A 23,170-nucleotide genomic window follows, 5' to 3' on the forward strand; every position below is an offset into this window, starting at 1 on the left:
TGTGAATCCTTCTGTGGTCGAATAGCCCGGCAACACTCGCTAGGATAAATAAAATTAAAGAAATGCGTGGCTCAAAGACTGGGAGAAATGGGTTTTGCTTCTTGGGACACTGGCACCAGTGTTGGGACTAGAGTCCTGGCGAATCATATAACTAGGGCTGGAGAGAGGGCTTTAAACTAATTAGTAGGGGGGAGGTTTCTAGAGAGCAAATAATAGAAATGACAATGGAGAAGGTCATAGACTTAGGTAGTGGGGGAATTAAAAAACAGAACGTGTCAGGAAGGGACAGAAGATATGGAGTAAAAAGTAAAGTACTAAAAGGGGAAAAAAAACGAACTAAGTAACAAAACATATTTGAAAGTTCTTTATCTGAATGCACGTAGCATTCGTAACAAAATGAATGAGTTAACGGCACAAATCACGACAGATGGGTATGATCTTGTGGCCATTACAGAAACATGGCTGCAGGGTGACCATAACTGGGAATTAAACATACCAGGTTATTTAACAATCAGGAAGGGAGGGGAGGTGGGGTGGCTATGTTAATAAAGGAAGGAATCACTATAATAGAGAAATGATATTGGGTCAAAGGAGCAGGATAGTGAAACAGTTTGGGTGGAGATAAGGAATAATAAGGGGAAAAAACACTAGTGGGCGTAGTCTATAGGCCTCCGAACAGTTGCAACTCTGTTGGACGGAGTATCAATCAGGAAATAGTTGAGGCTTGTAATAAGGGAACAGCTATAATTATGGGGGATTTAAATTATCATATTAACTGGACAAATCAAATTGGGCAGGGCTGCCTTGAGGATGAGTTCATTGAGTGTATTAGGGATGGGTTTCTTGAGCAGTATGTAACTGAACCAACCAGGGGGCAAGCAACCTTAGATCTGGTCCTGTGTAATGAGACATGTGCGGGTTAGGTTGATTGGCCATGATAAAAATTGGCCCTTAGTGTTAGGGGGGATTAAATACGTGGGGTTATGGGGATAGGGCTTGGGTGGGATGGCTGTCGGTGTAGGGACCGGGTGCTAGGGTTTGGATGATCAGCCATGATCTCGTTGAATGGCGGAGCAGGCTCGAAGGGCCTACTCCTGCTCCTATCTTCTATGTTTCTATGAGACATGATTAATTAAAAATGTCCTAGTAAAGGATCCCCTTGGAATGAGTGACCATAACATGGTTGAATTCCATATTCAATTAGAAGGTTGGATCTCAAACAAGCGTGCTGAGCTTGAATAAAGGAGACTATGAAGGTATGAGAGCGGAATTGATTAGAGTGGACTGGGAAAATAGATTAAAGGGTAAGACGGTACATGATCTGTGGTATACATTTAAGGAGTTATTTTACAACTTCCAAAAAAAATATATTCCACTGAGGAAAAAAGGGTGTAAAAGAAAAGATAGCCATCCGTGGCTAAGTAAAGTAATTAAGGATAGTATCCGACTAAAAACAAGGGCATATAAGGTTGGCCAAATCTAGTGGGAGGATAGAAGATTGGGAAGTCTTTAAAAGACAGCAAAAAATAACACAAAGATTGATTAAGAAAGGGAAGATAGATTATGAAAGTAAATTAGCAAAAAATATAAAAACAGACAGCAAAAGTTTTTATAGTTATATAAAAAGAAAAAGGGTGGCTAAAGTAAATGTAGGTCCCTTAGAGGATGAGAGCGGGAAATTAATGGTGGGAAACATGGAGATGGCAAAAACGCTGAACAATTATTTTGTATCAGTCTTTACGGTAGAGGACACTAAGAATATCCCAACACTGGACAAACGGGGCTCTGGGGGGGGGGGGGGAGGAGCTAAATACGATTAAAATCACTAAGGAAGCGGTACTTGGTAAAATAATGGGACTCAAGGCGGATAAATCCCCTGGACCTGATGGCTTGCATCCTAGGGTCTTGAGGGAAGTGGCGGTAGGGATTGTGGATGCATTGGTAATAATTTTCCAAAACTCCCTGGACTCAGCAAAGGTCCCTGCAGATTGGAAAACTGCTAATGTAACACCCTTATTTAAAAAGGGTAGTAGGCAGAAGGCTGGCAACTATAGACCTGTTAGCCTAACATCTGTGGTTGGTAAAATGTTAGAGTCCATTATTAAGGAGACAGTAACGGGACATTTGGATAAACATAATTTAATAGGACAAACTCAGCATGGTTTCATGAAGGGGAAGTCATGTTTGACAAATTTGCTTGCGTTCTTTGAGGGAGTAACATACAGGGTGGATAAAGGGGAACCAGTAGATGTAGTGTATTTAGACTTCCAAAAGGCATTTGACAAGGTGCCACACAAAAGATTATTGCTCAAGATAAAAAATCACGGGATTGGGGGTAATATTCTGGCGTGGGTGGAGGATTGGCTCTCTAACAGAAAGCAGAGAGTTGGGATAAATGGTTCGTTCTCAGACTGGCAACCAGTAACTAGTGGTGTTCCGCAGGGGTCAGTGCTGGGTCCCCAACTCTTTACAATCTATATTAACGATTTGGAGGAGGGGACCGAGTGTAACATATCAAAGTTTGCAGATGATACAAAGATGGGAGGGAAAGTAGTGAGTGAGGAGGACATAAAAAACCTGCAAAGGGACATAGACAGGCTAAGTAAGTGGGCAGAGATTTGGCAGATGGAATACAACACTGGAAAGTGTGAGGTTATGCACTTCGGCAGGAAAAATCACAGAGCAAGTTATTATCTTAATGGCAAGAAACTGGAAAGTACTGTAGTACAAAGGGATCTGGGGGTCCTGGTGCACGAAACTCAAAAAGTTAGTATGCAGGTGCAGCAAGTGATCAAGAAGGCCAATGGAATGTTGGCTTTTATTGCTAGGGGGATAGAATATAAAAACAGGGAGGTATTGCTTCAGTTGTACAAGGTATTGGTGGGACCGCACCTGGAATACTGCATACAGTTTTGGTGTCCATACTTAAGAAAAGACATACTTGCTCTCGAGTCAGTACAAAGAAGGTTCACTCGGTTAATCCCGGGGATGAGGGGGTGGTCATATGAAGAGAGGTTGAGTAGATTGGGACTCTACTCATTGGAGTTCAGAAGAATGAGAGGCAATCTTATTTAAACATATGAGATTGTGAAGGGGCTTGATCGGGTGGATGCGGTGAGGATGTTCCCAATGATGGGTGAAACTAGAACTAGGGGGCATAATCTTAGAATAAGGGGCTGCTCTTTCAAAACTGAGATGAGGAGAAACTTCTTCACTCAGAGGGTGGTAGGTTTGTGGAATTTGCTGCCCCAGAAAGCTGTGGAAGCTACATCATTAAATAAATTTAAAACAGAAATAGATAGTTTCCTAGAAGTAAAGGGAATTAAGGGTTACGGGGAGCGGGCAGGAAATTGGACATGAGTCTAGGTTCGGAATGGTCATGGCCCTGTGGGTAGTGGAGCGGGCCCAGGGGCCGTGTAGCCTGGTTCTGCTCCTACTTCTTGTGTTCTAATTCTGTTAGATTTCAGGAGATGGTTTTATTCCTGTTCCTGGCTGGGGTGGAGATCACCTTTACAGAAGGTAAGTACTGTAGAAAATATAGGGACAGAGTGATCTCCTGGACGAGTTTCGATCGCCTAGATGGGTCGGAGAGGAATTTCCCAGATTTTTTTCTCCCAAATTGGCCATTGGGTCTTTATCTGGTTTTTCGCCTCTCCCAGGAGATCTCAGGTGGATGGAGAGTGATAGAAGATTTGAGGTTAGGATCAGATCAGCCATGATCTTATTGAATGGTGGAGCAGGCTCGAGGGGCCGATTGGCCTACTCCTGCTCCTATTTCTTATGTAAGTCCAGGCTCGCGGGTGAAAAAAGGGCCGAGGTCCCAGAACTGGAGGCTGGCATCTAAGATGCCCGAGGTGCCCTGCCTGTACCCACGGTCCACAGCAGCACCCCGACACTCATGGGAGCAGACTCCCCATCCACTGCCAACAGGGCACAGTCGGTCCATGAGCGTCACTGCGGCAACCAATCGCGTGTCTGTCTGTCACTCCCCGGGACAGTGGGCCCCGACCGACAAACCAGGGATCAGGCGGCGAGACCGCCACAGAACTGACGCAGAGGCGAGTCAGCAATGCCCCCGAGCGTGGGGCAGGAAAAGGCTGAGATTCTGAGCTCACTCAGTACAGGCCAGAGCTGGAATTGGGGCCTCTCCTGGTCAGTGTGCCTCAGTCTCACACTGAGTGTCTCGATCGATGCTGACTCCATTAAACTCGACCAAACTCTGGGACTTCCCATAAAACTTTATTTGTGCCAATTCAGGAATAACATCTCGACATTATCCAAACCCACTGACCCTGAAACACACATCTCCGAGCGAGCAACGGGAACACAGAAACCTGATGCTTCAGCACATGGTACCCAGGACAGAGCTACAGGCCCCCCACTACCCCCCGCCCAGCACTGCCCAACTCCCGGCACTGCTCCCGGCCCCACCACCACCCCCCTTCCGGCACTGCCCCTGCACCGCTCCGCCCCACACCCTGCACTACGACACTGAAGCTGCCACAGCCTGTGGGCTACGGGTGCCTCGGAGAGGAGGGAGTATAAAAGCCGCCCGATCGTCCAGCTCTGCTCTGCCAAACTGGGTCCTTGTGCGCTAACGCGGGGCTTTCTTAAAATAGGAGTCCAGAGTCTGCCTGCTGCCGATCCTGGGCCGTTTACCACCGGGCACCAGTTGGTTCACTGCCTTCGTCTTCCGGCATACGGTGGAGCCAGCCCCACTTCGAGGGTTGGCGGGAGGAGCAGGGGAGGGGGGCACGGAGAGGGACTTCTGGAGGTCGAGGGCAAAGTGGAAATCCTCGTGCTCGGGAATCTCCCAGGGCGCCTTGTATTCACCACACTTCACACACTGCACCAGTGCACCTGGGGAGAGGCTGTGAGGCGGGGGAGGGGCCTGGGAGGATCTCTGGGGGTCCGGGCTGTGAGGTGGGGGAGGGGCCTGGGGGTTGGCGAGGGGCGATCTCTGGGGGTCCGGGCTGTGCTCCGCGAGGCAGCGTCTCTCGGGGTCCGGGCTGTGCTCCGCGAGGGGGGGTCTCTGGGGGTCCGGGCTGTGCTCCGCGAGGGGGGGTCTCTGGGGGTCCGGGCTGTGCTCCGCGAGGGGGGGTCTCTGGGGGTCCGGGCTGTGCTCCGCGAGGGGGGATCTCTGGGGGTCCGGGCTGTGCTCCGCGAGGCAGCGTCTCTGGGGGTCCAGGCTGTGCTCCGCGAGGGGGGGTCTCTGGGGGTTGGCGAGGGGCGATCTCTGGGGGTCCGGGCTGTGCTCTGCGAGTGGGGGTCTCTGGGGGTCCGGGCTGTGCTCCGGGAGGGAGGGTCTCTGAGGGTCCGGGCCGTGCTCCGGGAGAGGCGATCTCTGGGGGTCCGGGCAGTGCTCCGGGAGGGGCGATCTCTGGGGGTCTGCAAGGCGAGGTCCAAGGGCTTTGATCTTGAAGAACGATGGGCTCGGTGCAATGCTTCCTTCAGGCGTCACATGCTCTTCCTCACCTCTGACCGAGGGCGATGCGGCCGCAGGAAGTGACGCGACCTGATGGAAGAACGAAGCGATGGAGCCTGCTCTCGGCCTCGCTCCGCCCCGGGCCGCCTGCCCCAGGGTCACAGTCCCTCCCCGCGATGGAGAACTGGGTACAGTGATCTGGCTGGATCTGCCGTCATCGCTCAGGAACTCGGTGATGCTCTTTGCCGAAGCTGTGGGAGGTTCTGAGAATTTACCAGCGGACAGATGGAGGCTGGTGACTGCTGGGAACCTGAGGGAGGAGAGGAGAAAGGAGCCTGACTCAAGGAAACAAAACCAACCGTTAATGGTCCATCAACCCACTCCTCCTACTGCCCCGCACCCTACCTACCACGGATTACATAAGAACATAAGAAGTAGGAGCAGGAGTAGGCCATACAGCCCCTCGGGCCTGCTCCGCCATTCAATAAGATCATGGCTGATCTGAATCTAGACTCACGTCCACTTCCCTGCCCTCTCCCTGTAACCCCTAATTCCCTTATCTGCTAGGAAACTGTCTATCTCCATTTTAAATGTATTTAATGTCGCAGCTTCCGCAGCTCTCTGGGGTAGCAAATTCCATAGATTTACTGCCCTCTGAGTGAAGAAGTTTCTCCTCATCTCAGTTTTGAAAGGGCAGCCCCTTATTCTAAGATTATGCCCCCTAGTTCTAGTCTCACCCATCAGTGGAAACATCCTCCCCGCATCCACCCGATCAAGCCCCCTCACAATCTTATATGTTTCGATAAGATCGCCTCATTCTTCTGAACTCCAATGAGTAGAGTCCCAACCTACTCAACCTCTCCTCATACGTCAACCCCCTCATCTCCGGAATCAACCGAGTGAACCTTCTCTGAACCACCTCGAGAGCAAGTATATCTTTTCTTAAATATGGAAACCAAAACTGCACGCAGTATTCCAGGTGTGGCCTCACCAATACCCTGTATAACTGCAGCAAGACTTCCCTGTTTTTATACTCCATCCCCCTTGCAATAAAAGCCAAGATTCCATTGGCCTTCCTGATCACCTGCTGTACCTGCATACTAACCTTCTGTGTTTCATGCACCAGGACCCCCAGATCCCTTTGTACTGTAGCACTTTGCAGTTTCTCTCCATTTAGATAATAACTTGCTCTTTGATTTTTTTCTGCCAAAATGCACAACCTCACACTTTCCAACATTATATTGCATCTGCCAAATCTCCTCCCACAGCCCCTGTACATTCTCCTGTATCATAGAATTATATAGTACATATAGCACAGAAACAGGCCATTCGGCCCAACCAGTCTGTGCCGGTGTTTATGCTCCACTCGAGTCTCCTCCCGTCTTTCCTCATCTAACTCTATCAGCGTAACCCTCGATTCCCTTCTCCCTCAGATGCTTGTCCAGCCTCCCCTTAAATCTATACTATTCACCTCAACCACTCCCTGTGGGAGCGAGTTCCACATTCTCACCACTCTCTGGGTAAAGAAGTTTCTCCTGAATTCCCTAGTGGATTTCTTGGTGACGATCTTATATTGATGGCCCCTAGTTTTGCTCTTCCCCACAAGTGGAAACATTATCAAGGAAGTGACTAAAGTAGTAGACAGGGGAGTGTCAATGGATGTTATTTATATGGACTTCCAGAAAGCATTCAATAAGATTCCACACAAGAGACTGTTAACAAAAATGAGAGTGCATGGAATTGGAGGCAACCTATTGGCTGGATAGGGAATTGGTTACAGAGGAGCCAGAGCGTGGGGATAATGGGTAAGTACTCTCATTGGCAGGATGTGACTCGTGAGCCCCCGCGATCTCCACTGGGCCTCAGCTTTTCACTCCATTTATAAAAGACTTGGAAGGCACAATAAAGAGCCATATATCCAAGTTTGCCGATGACACAAACATTGGTGGCATCCTAGATTACTGAGGGAAGCTAGGGTGGAGATAGCAGAGCTCTGACCACATGGTATTAAAGGGACGGCGATAACTTGAGTACGTAATTGGCCGAGAGATAGGAGGCAGAGTGTGTTTTTCTGACTGGAGGGAAGTGTGCAGTGGGGTCCCCCAGGGGTCAGTATTAGGACCATTGCTTTTCTTGTTATATATAAATGACCTGGACTTGGGTAAAGGGAGTAAAACTTCGAAGCTGCGGATGATACAAAACTTGGCAACGTAGTAAATAGTGAGGCGGATAGTAGCAGACTTCAGGAGGACACAGACAGACCGGTGAAATGGGCAGACACGCGGCAGATACAGTTTAATGTGGCTACGTGTGAGGTGATGCACTTTGGGAGGAACAACATGGAGAGGCGGTCTAATCTAAATGGTACTGTATTGAGGGGGGGGGGGTGCAAGAGCAGGGGGTCCTGGGGATGCATATTCACAAATCCTTGGAGGTGGGCAGGCAAGTTGATAAGGCGGTTAAGAAAGCGTATGGGATACTTGGCTTTGTAAATAGGGGCACTGAATACAAAGTATCACAGTATTTACAGCACCGAAACAGGCCATTCGGCCCAACTGGTCCGTGGCGGTGTTGATGCTCCACACGAGCCTCCTCCCACCCCTCTTCATCTCACCCCATCAACATATCCTTCCATTCCTTTCTCTGTCATATGCTTATCCAGCTTCCCCTTAAATGCATCTGTACTATTCACTTCAAACACTCCCTGTGGTAGCAAGTTCCACATTCTCACCACTCTCTGGGTAAAGACGTTTCTCCTGAATTCCCGATTGGATTTGTTAATGACTATCTTATAGTGATGGCCCTGAGTTCTGGTCTCCCCACAAGTGCAAACATCTTCTCTATGTCTACCCGATCAAACCCTTTCATTATCTTAAAGACCTCCATCAGGTCACCCCTCAGCCTTCTCTGTTCAGCCTTTCCTGGTAGCTAGAACACCTCAGTGTTCTGGTATCATTCTAGTAAAACTCTTTTGAACCTTCCCCAATGCCTCAATATCCTTTTTATACTATGGAGATCAAAACTGATATATACTCCAAGTGCGGTCTAACCAAGGTATACGGAGACCAGATCAGTTCACGGTGCTCCAAGTGCGGTATAACCAAGGTATACGGAGACCAGATCAGTTCACGGTGCTCCAAGTGCGGTATAACCAAGGTATACGGAGACCAGATCAGTTCACGGTGCTCCAAGTGCGGTATAACCAAGGTATACGGAGACCAGATCAGTTCACGGTGCTCCAAGTGCGGTCTAACCAAGGTATACGGAGACCAGATCAGTTCACGGCGCTCCAAGTGCGGTCTAACCAAGGTATACGGAGACCAGATCAGTTCACGGTGCTCCAAGTGCGGTCTAACCAAGGTATACGGAGACCAGATCAGTTCACGGCGCTCCAAGTGCGGTCTAACCAAGGTATACGGAGACCAGATCAGTTCACGGCGCTCCAAGTGCGGTCTAACCAAGGTATACGGAGACCAGATCAGTTCACGGTGCTCCAAGTGCGGTCTAACCAAGGTATACGGAGACCAGATCAGTTCACGGTGCTCCAAGTGCGGTCTAACCAAGGTTCGATACACGTTTAACACAACTTGTCTGCTTTTCAATTCTATCCCTCTAGAAATGAACCTCAGGGCTTGGTTTGATTTTTTAATGGCCTTTTTCACCTGCTTTTAGTGATCTGTGTATCTGTACCCCCCGACCCTCTGTTCCTCTACCCCATTCAGACACTTATTTTCGAGGAGTATGTGACCTCCTTATTCTTCCTACCAAAATATATCACCTCACACTTATCTATATTGAAGTTCATTTGCCAATTACACACCCATTCTGCAAGTTTATTAACGTCTTGCTGTATTTTGTAACAGTCCTCCTCTGCACTAACTACAGCGCCAATTTGGTGCCATCTGCAAATTTTGAAATTGTCCCTCCAATTCCAGAGTCCAAATCCAAATTGTTTATGTAAATGGTGAACAGTGATCCCAGTGCCGATCCCTGTGCAACACCACTTCTCACCTTTTGCCAGTCTTTAACCTTTAACTCCCACTCTCTGCTTTCTGTTCTGTATAAAAAACAAGGACGTTCTGCTAAACCTTTACAAAACTCTGGTTAGGCCTCAGCTGGAGTACTGTCCACAATTCTGGGCACCACACGTTAGAAAGGGTGTTGAGGCTTTGGAGAGGGTACAGAGGAGGTTTATCAGGATGATACCAGGGATGAGGGACTTCAGTTATGTGGGGAGATTGGAGAAGCTGGGATTGTTCTCCTTCGAGCAGAGACGGTTAAGGGGGGAACCTCATTGAGGTGTTCAAAATCATGAGGGGTTTTGATAGAGTAAGTAGCGAGCAACTGTTTCCTCTGGCAGTGGGTCAGTAACCAGAGGTCACAGATTGAAAATTAATGGTAGAACTAGAGGGGAAATGAGGAGAAATGTCTTCACACAGAGGGTTGTTATGATCTGGAACGCACGACCTGAAAGGGCGGTGGAATCAGATTCCATGGGGACTTTCAAAAGGCAATTGGACATGTACTTGACAAGGACTCATTTGCAGGGCTATGGGGAACGAGCAGGGGTGTGGGACTAAATTGGACAGCTGTTCCAAAGAGCCCGCATAGACACGAGGGCCGAATGGCAGAGGTGTGAAGTGATACATTTTGGGAGGAAGAACGAGGAGAGGCAATATAAACTAAAGGGTACAATCCTAAAGGGGGTGCATGAACAGAGAGACCTGGGGGTATATGTACACAAATCATTGAAGGTGGCAGGGCAGGTTGAGAAAGTGGTTAAAAATGCAAACGGGATCCTGGGCTTCATAAATAGAGGCAGAGAGTACAAAACATAAGAACGTAAGAACATAAGAAATAGGAGCAGGAGTAGGCCAATCGGCCCCTCGAGCCTGCTCCGCCATTCAATAAGATCATGGCTGATCTGATCCTAACCGCCAATCCACTATCACAGAACCATCTCCTGAATCTAACAGAATTAGACACACGAAACAGGAGCAGGATCAGGCTACACGGCCCCTGGGCCCGCTCCACTACCCACAGGGCCATGACCGATCCGAACCTAGACTCATGTCCAAATTCCTGCCCGCTCCCCGTAACCCTTAATTCCCTTTTCTTCTAGGAAACTGTCTATTTCTGTTTTAAATTTATGTAATGATGTAGCTTCTACAGCTTTTTGGGGCAGCATATTCCATGGACCTACCACCCTCTGAGTGAAGTAGTTCCTCCTCATCTCAGTTTTGAAAGAGCAGCCCCTTATTCTAAGACTATGCCCCCTAGTTCTAGTTTCACCCATCATCGGGAACATCCTCACCGCATCCACCCGATCCAACCCCTTCACAATCTTATATGTTTCAATAAGATCGCCTCTCATTCTCCTGAACTCCAATGAGTAGAGTCCCAATCTACTCAACCTCTCCTCATATGTCCATCCCCTCATCCCCGGGATTAACCGAGTGAACCTTCTTTGTACTGACTCGAGAGCAAGTATGTCTTTTCTTAAGTATGGACACCAAAACTGTACGCAGTATTCCAGGTGCGGTCTCACCAATACCTTGTACAACTGAAGCAATACCTCCCTATTTTTATATTCTATCCCCCTAGCAATGAAAGCCAACATTCCATTGGCCTTCTTAATCACTTGCTGCACCTGCATACTAACCTTTTGAGTTTCGTGCACCAGGACCCCCAGATCCCTTTGTACTTCAGTACTTTCCAGTTTCTTGCCATTAAGATAATAACTTGCTCTATGATTTTTCCTGCCAAAGTGCATAACCTCACACTTTCCAGTATTGTATTCCATCTGCCAAATCTCTGCCCACTTACTTAGCCTGTCTACGTCCCTTTGCAGGTTTTTTATGTCCTCCTCACTCACTACTTTCCCTCCCATCTTAGTATCATCTGCAAACTTTGATATGTTACACTCGGTCCCCTCCTCCAAATCGTTAATATAGATTGTAAAGAGTTGGGGACCCAGCACTGACCCCTGCGGAACACCACTGGTTACTGATTGCCAGTCTGAGAATGAACCATTTATCCCAACTCTCTGCCTTCTGTTAGATAGCCAATCCTCTATCCATGCCAGAATATTACCCCCAATCCCGTGATTTTTTATCTTGAGCAATAATCTTTTGTGTGGCACCTTGTCAAATGCCTTTTGGAAGTCTAAATACACTACGTCCACTGGTTCCCCTTTATCCACCCTATATGTTACTTCCTCAAAGAACTCCAGCAAATTTGTCAAACATGACTTCCCCTTCATAAAACCATGCTGGCTTTGTCTTATTAAATTATGATTATCCAAATGTCATAGAGTCATAGAGTTTTACAGCACAGAAAGAGGCCCTTCGGCCCATCGTGTCTGCGCCGCCCATCCCTCCCTGTCCAGTCTAATCCCATTTTCCAGCATTTGGTCCATAGCCTTGTATGCAATGGCATTTCAAGTGCTCATCCAAATGCTTCTTGAATGTTGTGAGGGTTCCTGCCTCTACCACCCTTTCAGGCAGTGAGTTCCAGCTTCCAACCACCCTCTGGGTGAAAAAGTTCCTCCTCAAATCCCCCCTAAATCTCCTGCCCCTTACCCTGAATCTGTGCCCCCTTGTTATTGACCCCCCTACTAAGGGGAAAAGTTCCTCTTTATCTACCCTATCTATGCCCCTCATCATTTTGTACACCTCAATCAGGTCCCCCCTCAGCCTTCTTTGCTCCAAGGAAAACAACCCCAGCCTGTCCAGTCTCTCTTCATAGCTGAGGCGCTCCATCCCAGGTAACATCCTGGTGAATCTTCTCTGCACCCTCTCCAAAGCAATCACATCCTTCCTATAGTGAGGCGACCAGAACTGCACACAGTACTCCAGCTGTGGCCTCACCAGCGTTTTGTACAGCTCCATCATAACCTCCCTGCTCTTATATTCTATGCCTCTGCTAATGAAGGCAAGTATCCCATAAGCCTTTTTAACCACCTTATCTACCTGTTCCGCTGCCTTCAGGGATCTATGTACATGTACACCAAGGTCCCTCTGACCCTCTGTACTTCCTAGGGTCCTACCGCTCATTGTGTATTCCCTTGCCTTATTTGTCCGTCCAAAATGCATCACCTCGCACTTTTCCGGGTTAAATTCCATTTGCCACTTTTCCGCCCATCTGACCAACCCGTTAATATTGTCCTGTAGCCTGAGGCTTTCCTCCTCGCAATTTACCACCCCACCAATCCGCGAACTTACTTATCATACCCTTTACATTCTCATCCAAATCATTAATGTAGATCACAAACAGCAAGGGACCCAGCACCGATCCCTGAGGTACCCCACTGGACACAGGCTTCCAGTCACAAAAGCAACCTTCGACCATCACCCTCTGCCTCCTGCCACTCAGCCAGTTTAGGATCCAACGCGCCAAGGCCCCCTGGATCCCATGGGCTCTTACCTTCTTGACCAGTCTCCTATGCGGGACCTTGTCAAAAGCTTTACTGAAGTCCATGTAAACCACATCCACAGCATTTCCCTCATCCACACACCTAGTCACCCCCTCGAAAAATTCAATCAGATTGGTCAGACATGATTTACCCTTGACAAAGCCATGCTGACTATCCCCGATTAATCCTTGCCTCTCCAAGTGGAGACTAATTTTGTCCCTCAGAATTTTTTCCAATAATTTCCCTACCACAGATGTTAGGCTCACTGGCCTGTAATTCCCTTGTTTATCCCTGCTACCCTTCTTGAATAATGGTACTACATTAGCTGTTCTCCAGTCCTCTGGTACATCCCCTGTGGCCAGAGAGGTTCTGAAAATTTGTGTCAGAGCCCCTGCAATCTCCTCCTTTGCCTCACACAACAGCCTGGGATACATCTCGTCCGGGCCTGGGGATTTATCCACTTTTTGGCCTGCTAAAACCGCTAGTACCTCCTCCCTCTCGATGCTAATATGTTCAAGTATGTCACAGTCCCCTTGCCCGACTTCTATGTCTACACCGTCTTTCTCCATAGTGAACACTGAGGCAAAAAATTCATTTAAAACCCCACCTACTTCATCTGGCTCTACACACAGCTTGCCACTTTGGTCCCGAATGGGCCCTACCCTTTCCCTGGTTATCCTCTTGCCCTTAATATACTTATAAAACATCTTAGGATTTTCCTTTATTTTGCTCGCCAGTGTTATTTCATGGCCCCTCCTCGCCCTCCTAATTTCCTTTTTAAGTATGCCCCTGCACCTCTTATACTCTTCTAGGGCTTCCACCGTCTTTTGTCTTTTGTAACTGCCAAAAGCCCCCCTTTTTTTCCTAATGCATTTTTGTATATCCCTTGTCATCCAAGGTTCCCTTTGCTTGTTGGTCCCACCCTTGACCTTTACAGGAACATGTTGGCGTTGTACTCTCTATTTCCCTTCTGAAAGTCTCCCACTGTTTTGATGTGGATTTTCCTATAAGCAGCTGCTCCCAGTCCACTTTGGCCAGATCCTGCCTTATCTTATTAAAATCGGCCTTCCCCCAATTTAGAACCATGATTTCCGGGCCGTCTTTGTCTTTTTCCATGACCACCTTAAATCTCACCGAATTATGGTCACTATCGCCAAAATGCTCTCCTACTGACACTTCCACCACTTGCCCGGCTACATTCCATAGAATTAGGTCCAGTACCGCCCCCTCTCTTGTAGGACTTTCTACATGTTGGCTCAAAAAGCTTTCCTGGATGCACTTTAAGAATTCTGCTCCCTCCAAGCCTTTCACACTCTGACTATCCCAATTTATATTGGGGAAGTTGAAATCCCCCACTATTACTACCCTATTATTTTCACACTTTTCTGATATCTGCCTGCATATCTGTTCCTCTATCTCCCCCTGACTGTTTGGGGGCCTATAGTACACTCCCAGCAAGGTGCTTGACCCCTTTTTGTTTTTAAGTTCTACCCATATGGCCTCATTAGAGGAACCCGCTAATATATCATCCCTCCTTACAGCAGTAATAGACTCCTTAATTAATATTGCAACACCCCCTCCCCTTTTACACCCCCCTCTGTCTCGCCTGAAGATTCTATACCCCGGAATATTTAGCTGCCAGTCCTGACCCTCCCTCAACCATGTCTCCGTGATAGCAACAATATCGTACTCCCATGTGTTCAACAACTTCAGTTCATCCACCTTATTTGCAAGACTCCTTGCATTAAAATAAATGCCTTCCAGCCCTGCCATATTCCCTTTTGCCTTCACATCTTTGCTCTGCCTTCCCTGCTGACTTGTTTTTTCCTCCTTATTTGGCTGTACATCACCCCCTACTATAGCTCCACTCTGTATCCCATCCCCCTGCCGAATTAGTTTAAACCCCCCCCAGCAGTGCTAGCAAACCTCCCCGCAAGGATATTGATTCCCCTCTGGTTCAGGTGTAAACCGTCCGACTTGTACAAGTCCCACCTGTCCCAGAAGCAGACCCAGTGATCCAGGAAACTAAAGCCTGTCCTGTTACTGTCTCCTTAATAATGGACTCCAAATGTTAGGCTAACCGGTCTATAGTTTCCAGCCTTCTGTCTACTGCCCTTTTTAAATAAGGGTGTTACATTAGCAGTTTTCCAGTCTGCCGGGACCTTTGCTGAGTCCAGGGAGTTTTGGAAGATTATTACCAATGCATCCACAATCCCTACCGCCACTTCCCTCAAGACCCTAGGATGTAAGCCATCAGGTCCAGGCGATTTATCCGCCTTGAGTCCCATTATTTTACCGAGTACCACTTCCTTAGTGATTTTGATCGTGTTTATCTCCTCCCCCCCATAGCCCCCTGTTTGTCCAGTGTTGGGATATTCTTAGTGTCTTCTACTGTAAAGACTGATATAAAATATTCATTCAGTGTTTTTGCCATCTCCATATTTCCCACCATTAATTTCCCGGTCTCATCCTCTAAGGGACCAACATTTACTTTAGCCACCCTTTTTCTTTTTATATAACTATAAAAACTCTTACTATCTGTTTTTATATTTTTTGCTAATTTACTTTCATAATCTATCTTCCCTTTCTTAATCAATCTTTGTTATTTTTTGCTGTCTTTTAAAGTTTTCCCAATCCTCTATCCTCCCACTAGATTTGGCTACCTTATATGCCCTTGTTTTTAGTCGAATACTATCCTTAATTTCTTTACTTAGCCACGGATGGCTGTCTTTTCTTTTACACCCTTTTTTTCCTCAGTGGAATATATATTTTTTGGAAGTTGTAAAATAACTCCTTAAATGTACACCACTGATCATGTATCGTCTTACCCTTTAATCTATTTTCCCAATCCACTCTACTCAATTCCGCTCTCATACCTTCATAGTCTCCTTTATTCAAGCTTAGCACGCTTGTTTGAGATCCAACCTCCTCACCCTCTAATTGAATATGGAATTCAACCATGTTATGGTCACTCATTCCAAGGGGATCCTTTACTAGGACATTTTTAATTAATCCTGTCTCGTTACGCAGGACCAGATCTAAGGTTGCTTGCCCCCTGGTCGGTTCAGTTACATACTGCTCAAGAAACCCATCCCTAATACACTCAATGAACTCATCCTCAAGGCAGCCCTGCCCAATTTGATTTGTCCAATTAATATGATAGTTAAAATCCCCCATAATTATAGATGTTCCCTTATTACAAGCCTCAACTATTTCCTGATTGATACTCCGTCCAACCGAGTTGCAACTGTTCGGAGGCCTATAGACTACGCCCACTAGTGTTTTTTCCCCCTTATTATTCCTTATCTCCACCCAAACTGTTTCATTATCCTGATCTTTTGACCCAATATCATTTCTCTGTATTACAGTGATTCCTTCCTTTATTAACATAGCCACCCCACCTCCCCTTCCTTCCTGCTTGTCCTTCCTGATCGTTAAATAACCTGGTATGTTTAATTCCCAGGCATTGTCACCCTGCAGCCATGTTTCTGTAATGGCCACAAGATCATACCCATATGTAGCTATTTGTGCCATTAACTCGTCTATTTTGTTACGAATGCTACGTGCATTCAGAAAAAGCAAGGAAGTGATGAAGAACCTTTATAAAACACTGGTTCGGCCTCAACTGGAGTATTGTGTCCAATTCTGGGCTCCACACTGTAGGTTAAGGGGTGTTTTGATTGGGGTTTTTTAGGATTTTAAATGGAATTGATAGGGTAGAGAGAAACTTTCTCTGCTGGTGAGGCAGTTCCAGGACAAGGGGATATAACCTTAGAATCAGAGCCAGGCGATTCAGGCGTGAAATTAGGAAACACTTCTTCACACAAAGGGTGGTAGAAGTGTGCAACTGTCCCACAAAAAGCAGTAGATGCGGGAAATGGAGTCTGGGTGGGTGGACTGGCTGGCTCTCTGTCTCTCTCTCTGAGTCTCCGTCTCTGTCTCTCTGTGTCTCCATCTCTCTCTCTCTGCCCCCTCTCTCGCCCCCTCTGCGCCTCCCTCCCCCTCTCTGCACCCCCCTCTCCCTCTCTCTGCACGCCCCCCCTCTCTCTCTGCGCCCTTTCTGCTCCCTCTCCGCGCCCCCCTCTCTCTCTCTCTGCGCGCCCACCCTCTCTCTCTGCATGCCCCCTCTCTCTCTGCGCCCTCTCTGACCCTCTCTCGCCCCCTCTGCGCCTCCCTCCATCTCTTTCCGCGCCCTCCCTCCCCCTCCCTCCCTTTCCGCGCCCTCCCTCCCTCTCCCTCCCTTTCCGCGCCCTCCCTCTCCGCGCCCTCCCTCTCCGCGCCCTCCCTCTCCGCGCCCTCCTCTCTCTCTCTCTGCGCCCCGTCTCTCTCTCTCTGCGCCCCGTCCCTCTCTCAGCGCCCCGTCTCTCTCTCTGCGCCCCGTCCCTCTCTCTCTGCGCCCCGTCTCTCTCTCTCTCTCTCTCGCTCTGCGCCCCGTCCCTCTCTCTCTCTCTGCGCCCCGTCCCTCTCTCTCTCTCTCTGCGCCCCGTCTCTCTCTCTCTCTCTCTCTGCGCCCCGTCTCTCTCTCTCTCTCTCTCTGCGCCCCGTCTCTCTCTCTCTGCGCCCCGTCTCTCTCTCTCTCTCTGCGCCCCGTCTCTCTCTGCGCCCCGTCTCTCTCTCTCTGCGCCCCGTCTCTCTCTCTCTCTGCGCCCCGTCTCTCTCTCTCTCTCTGCGCCCCGTCTCTCTCTCTCTCTGCGCCCCGTCCCTCTCTCTCTCTCTGCGCCCCGTCTCTCTCTCTCTCTCTGCGCCCCGTCCCTCTCTCTCTCTGCGCCCCGTCTCTCTCTCTCTCTGCGCCCCGTCTCTCTCTCTCTCTGCGCCCCGTCTCTCTCTCTCTCTCTGCGCCCCGTCTCTCTCTCTCTCTCTCTGCGCCCCGTCTCTCTCTCTCTCTCTCTCTGCGCCCCGTCTCTCTCTCTCTCTGCGCGCTCTCTCTCTCTCTCTCTGCGCCCCGTCTCTCTCTCTCCGCCCCGTCTCTCTCTCTCTCTCTGCGCCCCGTCTCTCTCTCTCTCTCCACCCTCTCTCTCTGCGCCCCGTCTCTCTCTCTCTCTGCGCCCCGTCCCCCTCTCTCTGCGCCCCGTCCCTCTCTCTCTGCGCCCCGTCTCTCTCTCTCTCTCTCTGCGCCCCGTCCCTCTCTCTCTCTGCGCCCCGTCTCTCTCTCTCTCTCTCTCTCTGCGTCCCGTCTCTCTCTCTCTCTGCGCCCTCTCTCTCTCTCTCTCTGCGCCCCGTCTCTCTCTCTCTGCGCCCCGTCTCTCTCTGCGCCCCGTCTCTCTCTCTCTCTCTCTCTCTGCGCCCCGTCTCTCTCTCTCTCTCCACCCTCTCTCTCTGCGCCCCGTCTCTCTCTCTCTCTGCGCCCCGTCCCCCTCTCTCTCTGCGCCCCGTCTCTCTCTCTGCGCCCCGTCTCTCTCTCTCTGCGCCCCGTCTCTCTCTCTCTCTCTGCGCCCCGTCTCTCTCTCTCTCTCTGCGCCCCGTCTCTCTCTCTCTCTCTGCGCCCCGTCTCTCTCTCTCTCTCTGCGCCCCGTCTCTCTCTCTCTCTCTCTCTATCTGCGCCCCGTCTCTCTCTCTCTTTGCGCCCTCTCTCTGCGTCCCGTCTCTCTCTCTCTCTCTGCGCCCCGTCTCTCTCTCTCTCTGCGCCCCGTCTCTCTCTCTCTCTCTGCGCCCCGTCTCTTTCTCTCTCTCTCTCTCTGCGCCCCGTCTTTCTCTCTCTGCGCCCCGTCTCTCTCTCTCTCTGCGCCCCGTCTCTCTCTCTCTCTCCACCCTCTCTCTCTCTGCGCCCCGTCCCTCTCTCTCTCTCTGCGCCCCGTCTCTCTGCGCCCCGTCCCTCTCTCTCACTCTGCGCCCCATCCCTCTCTCTCTCTCTCTCTGTGCCCCGTCCCTCTCTCTCTCTCTGCGCCCCGTCTCTCTCTCTCTCTCTCTCTGTGCCCCGTCTCTCTCTCTGTCTCTCTCTCTCTCTCTCTGCGCCCCGTCCCTCTCTCTCTCTCTGCGCCCCGTCCCTCTCTCTGCGCCCCGTCCCTCTCTCTCTCTCTCTGCGCCCCGTCTCTCTCTCTCTCTGCGCCCCGTCTCTCTCTCTCTCTGCGCCGTCTCTCTCTCTCTCTGCGCCGTCTCTCTCTCTCTCTGCGCCCTGTCTCTCTCTCTCTCTGCGCCCTGTCTCTCTCTCTCTCTGCGCCCCGTCCCTCTCTCTCTCTGCGCCCCGTCCCTCTCTCTCTCTCTCTGCGCCCCGTCCCTCTCTCTCTCTGCGCCCCGTCCCTCTCTCTCTCTGCGCCCCGTCTCTCTCTCTCTCTCTGCGCCCCGTCCCTCTCTCTCTCTCTCTGCGCCCCGTCCCTCTCTCTCTCTGCGCCCCGTCCCTCTCTCTCTCTCTCTCTCTCTCTCTCTCTCTGCGCCCCGTCCCCCTCTCTCTCTCTGCGCCCCGTCCCTCTCTCTCTCTCTCTCTGCGCCCCGTCTCTCTCTCTCTCTCTCTCTCTGTCTCTCTCTCTGCGCCCCGTCCCTCTCTCTCTCTCTGCGCCCCGTCTCTCTCTCTCTCTCTCTCTCTCTGCGCCCTCTCTCTTTCTCTGCGCCCCGTCCCTCTCTCTCTCTCTGCGCCCCGTCCCTCTCTCTCTCTCTGCGCCCCGTCCCTCTCTCTCTCTCTGCGCCCCGTCCCTCTCTCTCTCTCTGCGCCCCGTCCCTCTCTCTCTCTCTGCGCCCCGTCCCTCTCTCTCTCTCTGCGCCCCGTCCCTCTCTCTCTCTCTGCGCCCTGTCCCTCTCTCTCTGCGCCGTCTCTCTCTCTCTCTCTCTCTGCGCCCCGTCTCTCTCTCTCTGCGCCCCGTCCCTCTCTCTCTGCGCCCCGTCCCTCTCTCTCTCTGCGCCCCGTCCCTCTCTCTCTCTCTGCGCCCCGTCCCTCTCTCTCTGCGCCCCGTCCCTCTCTCTCTGCGCCCCGTCTCTCTCTCTCTCTCTCTCTCTCTGCGCCCTCTCTCTTTCTCTGCGCCCCGTCCCTCTCTCTCTCTCTGCGCCCCGTCCCTCTCTCTCTCTCTGCGCCCCGTCCCTCTCTCTCTCTCTGCGCCCCGTCCCTCTCTCTCTCTCTGCGCCCCGTCCCTCTCTCTCTCTCTGCGCCCCGTCCCTCTCTCTCTCTCTGCGCCCCGTCCCTCTCTCTCTCTCTGCGCCCCGTCCCTCTCTCTCTCTCTGTGCCCTGTCCCTCTCTCTCTGCGCCGTCTCTCTCTCTCTCTCTCTCTGCGCCCCGTCTCTCTCTCTCTGCGCCCCGTCCCTCTCTCTCTGCGCCCCGTCCCTCTCTCTCTGCGCCCCGTCCCTCTCTCTCTCTCTGCGCCCCGTCCCTCTCTCTCTGCGCCCCGTCCCTCTCTCTCTGCGCCCCGTCTCTCTCTCTCTCTCTGCGCCCCGTCTCTCTCTCTCTGCGCCCCGTCCCTCTCTCTCTCTCTGCGCCCCGTCCCTCTCTCTCTCTCTCTCTGCGCCCCGTCCCTCTCTCTCTCTCTCTCTGCGCCCCGTCCCTCTCTCTCTCTCTCTCTGCGCCCCGTCCCTCTCTCTCTCTCTCTCTGCGCCCCGTCTCTCTCTCTCTCTGCGCCCCGTCTCTCTCTCTCTCTGCGCCCCGTCTCTCTCTCTCTCTCTCTCTCTCTGCGCCGTCTCGCTCTCACTCCGAGTGCCGTCTCGCTCTGTCTCTCACTTACCATGCAGCCTGGTGACTCCCTGCGGAGTTGAAACATTTTATTAATGCGAGGGCATCTCTCGCAATCCTCTGTGCTTCGTATTGCGGCAAGGCGCAGCACCGTGAGAAGCTGTTGGCCTTCCCTTCTCCCTCCAGCCGCAATCCCACTGACAGCAGCTTCCCCACACGCTTGTTCTACAGGGAGAACAAAAAATCGTCAGGAACCCGTTAATTCACCCGATCCCACGCAGTGACCTCACGCTTACAGTCAGAGGAAGCACCGTACTGTCGGAGGGGCAGTACTGAGGGAGCGCTGCACTGTCGGAGGGGCAGTACTGAGGGAACGCTGCAGTGTCGGAGGGGCAGTACTGAGGGAGCGCTGCACTGTCGGAGGGGCAGTACTGAGGGAGCGCTGCACTGTCGGAGGGGCAGTACTAAGGGAGCGCTGCACTGTCGGAGGGGCAGTACTGAGGGAGCGCCGCACTGTCGGAGGGGCAGTACTGAGGGAGCGCCGCATTGTCGGAGGGGCAGTACTAAGGGAGCGCTGCACTGTCGGAGGGGCAGTACTGAGGGAGCGCCGCACTGTCAGAGGGGCAGTACTGAGGGAGCGCTGCACTGTCGGAGGGGCAGTACTGAGGGAACGCTGCACTGTCGGAGGGGCAGTACTAAGGGAGCGCTGCACTGTCGGAGGGGCAGTACTGAGGGAGCGCCGCACTGTCGGAGGGGCAGTACTGAGGGAACGCTGCACTGTCGGAGGGGCAGTACCGAGGGAGCGCTGCACTGTCGGAGGGGCAGTACTGAGGGAACGCCGCACTGTCGGAGGGTCAGTACTGAGGGAGTGCTGCACTGTCGGAGGGGCAGTACTGAGGGAGCGCTGCACTGTCGGAGGGATTGTACTGAGGGAGCGCTGCACTGTCGGAGGGGCAGTGCTGAGGGAGTGCCGCACTGTCGGAGGGGCAGTACCGAGGGAGCGCTGCACTGTCGGAGGGGCAGTACCGAGGCAGCGCTGCACTGTCGGAGGAGCAGTACCGAGGGAGTGCCGCACTGTCGGAGGGGCAGTACTGAGGGAGTGCCGCACTGTCGGAGGGGCAGTACTGAGGGAGTGCCGCACTGTCGGAGGGGCAGTACTGAGGGAGCGCTGCACTGTCGGAGGGGCAGTACTGAGGGAGCGCTGCACTGTCGGAGGGGCAGTACTGAGGGAGTGCCGCACTGTCGGAGGGGCAGTACTGAGGGAGCGCTGCACTGTCGGAGGGGTAGTACTGAGGGAGCGCTGCACTGTCGGAGGGGCAGTACTGAGGGAGTGCTGCACTGTCGGAGGGGTAGTACTGAGCGAACGCCGCACTGTCGGAGGGTCAGTATTGAGGGAGTGCTGCACTGTCGGAGGGGCAGTACTGAGGGAGCACTGCACTGTCAGAGGGGCAGTACTGAGGGAACGCTGCACTGTCGGAGGGTCAGTATTGAGGGAACGCTGCACTGTCGGAGGGTCAGTATTGAGGGAGCGCTGCACTGTCGGAGGGTCAGTATTGAGGGAGCGCTGCACTGTCGGAGGGGCAGTACTGAGGGAACGCTGCCCTGTCGGAGGGACAGTACTGAGGGAACGCTGCCCTGTCGGAGGGGTAGTACTGAGGGAGCGCTGCACTGTCATGCCTGTTTGTGGGATCTTGCTGTGGGCATAGTTTTATAGTAGAGGAGAGTCTCACCTGCTCCCGGTCCTTGCTCAGTCTCTCCTCCAGCTCAGTGGCCAGCTGCAGGAGCCAGTGCTTCACCTGAAAACAGGTGAGAAGAGGGAAACGTCAGGCGGGAAGATTCACCGGTCGTTTGCAGGGTCTTTACTTCATTCCCTGACTCTCACAACCCCCCGTCCCACCCCCGCGCATTCCAACCGGACTCACTGCTGCCAGCACAACCCGAGATTGTCACAGAACTCTGGAACATATCCCACAGCTCTCCCCCGACCAGCTCCCCACACGCATGTGTACACACTCAAACACACGGGCAGTTATAGATAGTATTAGATCAAAGGAAGAGGCTTATAATGCTCCCTAAAAGAGCAGTATGCCTGAGGATTGGGAGGATTTTAGAATTCAGCAAAGCAGGACCAAGAAGTTGATAAAAAAGGGAAAATAGAATGAGAGTAAACTAGCGAGAGACATAAAAACAGACTGTAAAAGCTTCTATAGGTATGTAAAAAGGAAAAGTTTAGCGAAAGTAAATGTGGGTCCCTAACAGGCTGAGACAGGAGAAATTATAATGGGGAATAAGGAAATGGCAGAGAAACTAAACAAATACTTTGTGTCTGTCTTCACGGAAGACGACGCAAAAACCTTCTCGGATATAGTGGAGAACCAAGGATCTAGCGAGAATGAGGAACTGAAAGGTATTAGTAAAAAAAAATAGTATTGGAGAAGTTAATGGGACTTAAAGCCAATAAATCCCCAGGACCTGATGGCCTACATCCTAGGGTTTTGAAAGAGGTGGCTATAGATACAGTGGATCCATTGGTTGTCATTTTCCAAAATTCCACAGATTCTAGAACGGTTCCCGCGGATTGGAAGGTGGCAAATGTAACCCCACAAAATAGGTCCATTTTATTTCGTTTTTTTGAACTATATAAATGCGTTCTTTCCACATAAGCTGCTGGAATATCCAGGGCCTCCGCTCCTCAACTTTTGGGATGAAGAGTACAGACCCCGAATTCCTAAAAGCTATA

At 51.3% G+C, this 23,170-nt stretch overlaps 1 protein-coding gene across 1 annotated transcript in view; it reads right to left on the reverse strand.

The window, feature by feature from the left end:
* Positions 1-2,123: 2,123 nt before the first annotated feature.
* LOC147113207 (DNA polymerase eta-like) overlaps positions 2,124-23,170 on the reverse strand; it is a 50,438-nt gene continuing 29,391 nt past the window's right edge. The window contains exons 6-8 of the mRNA XM_085996275.1: positions 22,161-22,226; positions 20,483-20,655; positions 2,124-5,735 (exon numbers count right to left, since the gene is read on the reverse strand). Coding sequence (XP_085852401.1) covers positions 4,595-5,735; positions 20,483-20,655; positions 22,161-22,226 — 1,380 coding nt within the window. The 3' untranslated portion in view covers positions 2,124-4,594. The remainder of the gene's footprint in view (positions 5,736-20,482; positions 20,656-22,160; positions 22,227-23,170) is intronic.

Source organism: Somniosus microcephalus, chromosome 9 (assembly GCF_052327205.1).
Source record: "Somniosus microcephalus isolate GS21.2 chromosome 9, FLI_Smic_1.0, whole genome shotgun sequence".
In the NCBI taxonomy this organism is placed as follows: Eukaryota; Metazoa; Chordata; class Chondrichthyes; order Squaliformes; family Somniosidae; genus Somniosus; species Somniosus microcephalus.